General features: G+C 41.8%; 1 protein-coding gene across 3 annotated transcripts in view; it reads right to left on the bottom strand.

Moving 5' to 3' along the window:
- Window positions 1-813: 813 nt before the first annotated feature.
- lmo3 (LIM domain only 3) overlaps window positions 814-2,912 on the bottom strand; it is a 50,455-nt gene continuing 48,356 nt past the window's right edge. For all 3 annotated transcript variants that reach the window (XM_005733206.1, XM_005733205.1, XM_005733204.1), the window contains exon 4: window positions 814-2,351. In XM_005733206.1, the coding sequence (XP_005733263.1) occupies window positions 2,246-2,351 (106 nt within the window). In that variant the 3' untranslated portion in view covers window positions 814-2,245. The remainder of the gene's footprint in view (window positions 2,352-2,912) is intronic.

The raw sequence follows: 2,912 nt of genomic DNA, 5'->3' as shown, positions 1-2,912 counted from the left end.
ATAGAACTCCACACCAAACCTTTCCCGAGTTAAGATATGACATCTTGGAAAATATACAAAATCACAAAACCAGCATTCATCAACATTTGAATGGTGCCGACCATCACCATCATCCTCTTCATCATCACTGACACAAACAACATAGACAGTCCAATAATAATCAGCATCGAGATTCAGGGCTGAACATCTGACTTCAGATAAGTCGATAAGAGCACTTAGCATCTGTGAGTAATTCTTATTGGTGCCACACTTAAAAATAAAAACACTATAATGTCTCCATGTAGAGCAGAGCAGCTTTAACACCATCAAAGATTTTCTCTCTTTATCAGATTCAGTTAGCTTAACTGTAAAGTCATGGAAACATCTGTGAAGTCCAACTTCACGTCAAATAATTTACCTTTCCAGATGATCCTAAACTGTCAGTGTTGTTGAGGGCTGCAAGAGTAACATGTAAAAGAAGCTTTGTTTTTTCTTTTGCTCCATGAAACATCATCAAAATAGAAAACTTTGACACAAAACCAAACAAAAACTCACCTAAGTGGAAAAATGTAACTGTCAACCAAAGCTCTCTGCTCTTAGGTTGTGTTGTGAACATCAGAAGGAGCAAAGACAACAAACTGATAACTGCACTTCTGATGACTCGTATATCATAAGCTGTAACACGGCACAGAGAACAGCTTCATTCCTGAGGCTGCTTTACAACTAAAGCTGAGTCTTTGGGTTTGATACTGAACCCTCACTGCTTCAGCAAACACTGTCAATCAACAGTCAAATCAATAGGAAACAGAAGAAAAACACCATAACCACTGGTTAGACAATAAAACTTTATTACATTTGTGTTTAAAATTATTACAATTATAGTATTTACAGGCATTGTCCTAAAAATAAGATTCTCATGCTGGATGACACAAAAAGAAATCATTGTACAAGCAAGCAGAAATGAATGTACATCCACAATTTACAGATTAGAGAAGCTTCTTCCTGTCGTCCTGCTAACGGTGCCATGAGCTCAGATGGGGTTCATACAGAAAGATGAGATGTTTTCCTCTCAGCTGACGAGGACAACGTCCCACTGTGGGAGGAAGGCGTTGTGGCCATGTGTGAGTGAAATGACTGAAACTATCCATGTTCAAAATTCTACAAACCACTTAAACATCCTCGGTGTCCGTGAGTATTTCACTTTGACTGGAGGTTTTTAATAAAAGAAAAGCCGTCCCCACCTAAAACAACATAACCCGTCACAGAATCATAGTGGCAGCGTCCCAGTCCAAAATACTGCATTTTAGGAACGGCGATAACTCTTGTCAAACCATGGAAATATCTCACACTTATAATCCTGTAACACTTAGTTTTTCTTATAGAGGTTTTTACACACTTGCGGGCTGCAGAAGGCGCTGACATGCTGTACTATTCCCCAATAAATCTTTTGACTGAGCTGTTAGCAAACAATTGCTTATTTACACATCCAGACATGAGGCAACTTCAGCAGCTGGATGTTTGTCCACCTTATTCAAAATGTCCAATATCAAGTCCACAATTAACCTTCATTTTTACCCTGGTTAAGTCTGACATATCGCCCTTCCCTGTTTGCTCTGCTAATGCTGCCTGTGCAGCATAAAGGTAAATGTTTCTCACGTGACTGTTTGTCAGGTTTCTGAAAGGATCACCGGAACCATGCAAAGCCTTAAAGGACGTATGACAGAAGTCTGTAGCCTGAAAGGATGTCCATGGACCGACACACGCACTCCCAAAAGTATTATTTTGCCACACTTGAGACAAAATGGATGGATTTCATACTTTTATACTCAGTTCTTCAGCACACAGTTTTAGTGATTGACGATATCCGGGTCGAGTTCAGATTCAATCACAGACTGTTGAACTGTGCAGTGCAGTTGGGTGCGACGGTAGGTGGGACTAGTCTTTTTTAAAAGAGCAAACAATGCCAGCAGTTGGTTAAAAATTCCTTTTCAGGCCAGTATTTGTTGGTTGGTGGGAAAAGGCAGCATCCACCGTTGGCGAACAAAGACAAATCCAAAAATGTTTTTCACACGATACATTTTGTTGTAGGCTTCCAGGGCTTTTCCCTGCCACGGCGTCTTTATGGCTATTCTGTACAACAGTGTGTTTGCCCTCTCAGGGAGTCTTTCTTACGTATGTACACGTGGGGAACATGGACAGGAAGGCATCAGCACTTTTTCTGGAGTTTCTCCCACTCTTCCTCTTCTTCCATGTTGGCCTGTGAAGGTCAGCGGACCTGGGGAGCATAGCCCTCCTTCATTAGCCCCTCTTCATAGTCTGTCTGGCACAGAATCATGTTGTTCTTCAGGAAGAACTTGTCTCCAACACAAAACCTGCACAAAGAGAAAAGAAGGAGAACGTTCACATCAGAGCATCAAAGTTTCATTAATGTGAGGCTTTAAACAGGCCAAGCTTCCTGACAACAAACGCTTCTCCCTAACTACTGTATCCCAACACTGTCCTTTCAACAGCAGTGTTGGGACTATGGTTGGAGATGATGCAGGGGCTGGTTTGAGTGTTTGTGTGTATGCATATGTTTATCTCCAAAGGTTGATTCTGTTCATCTGGACGTAGCGTTTTGTGGGAGAAACGTTTCGTCATCATCAGGCGACTCCTTCAGTCTCAGCTGACTGCAGGTTTCCCCAAATCTTATAAACAGCACATTTGCATAATGACTGAAACCAGCCCACTGAGGGAACAAATCTCATGACCATTGTCATGAGATTTGCGCTCGCTCGCAATGTGTCGCTCGCACTCTCAACATTTCTGCCCGTGCCTTCAACTCTTTCTCTACACCGTTATATTTGTGCCACAAAACCAGCCAATCACAGACTTGGATGCAAAAACATCTGATTGGCTGTTCTGGTCTCCAATCAGCTCGAAATGACGAAATG

Source organism: Pundamilia nyererei, unplaced genomic scaffold (genome assembly GCF_000239375.1).
Source record: "Pundamilia nyererei isolate P.nyererei 1_Seehausen unplaced genomic scaffold, PunNye1.0 scaffold00050, whole genome shotgun sequence".
Lineage (NCBI taxonomy): Eukaryota > Metazoa > Chordata > Actinopteri > Cichliformes > Cichlidae > Pundamilia > Pundamilia nyererei.
Note: the sequence above shows the minus strand (reverse complement) of the source record. Positions and strands in the feature narration are given on the sequence as shown.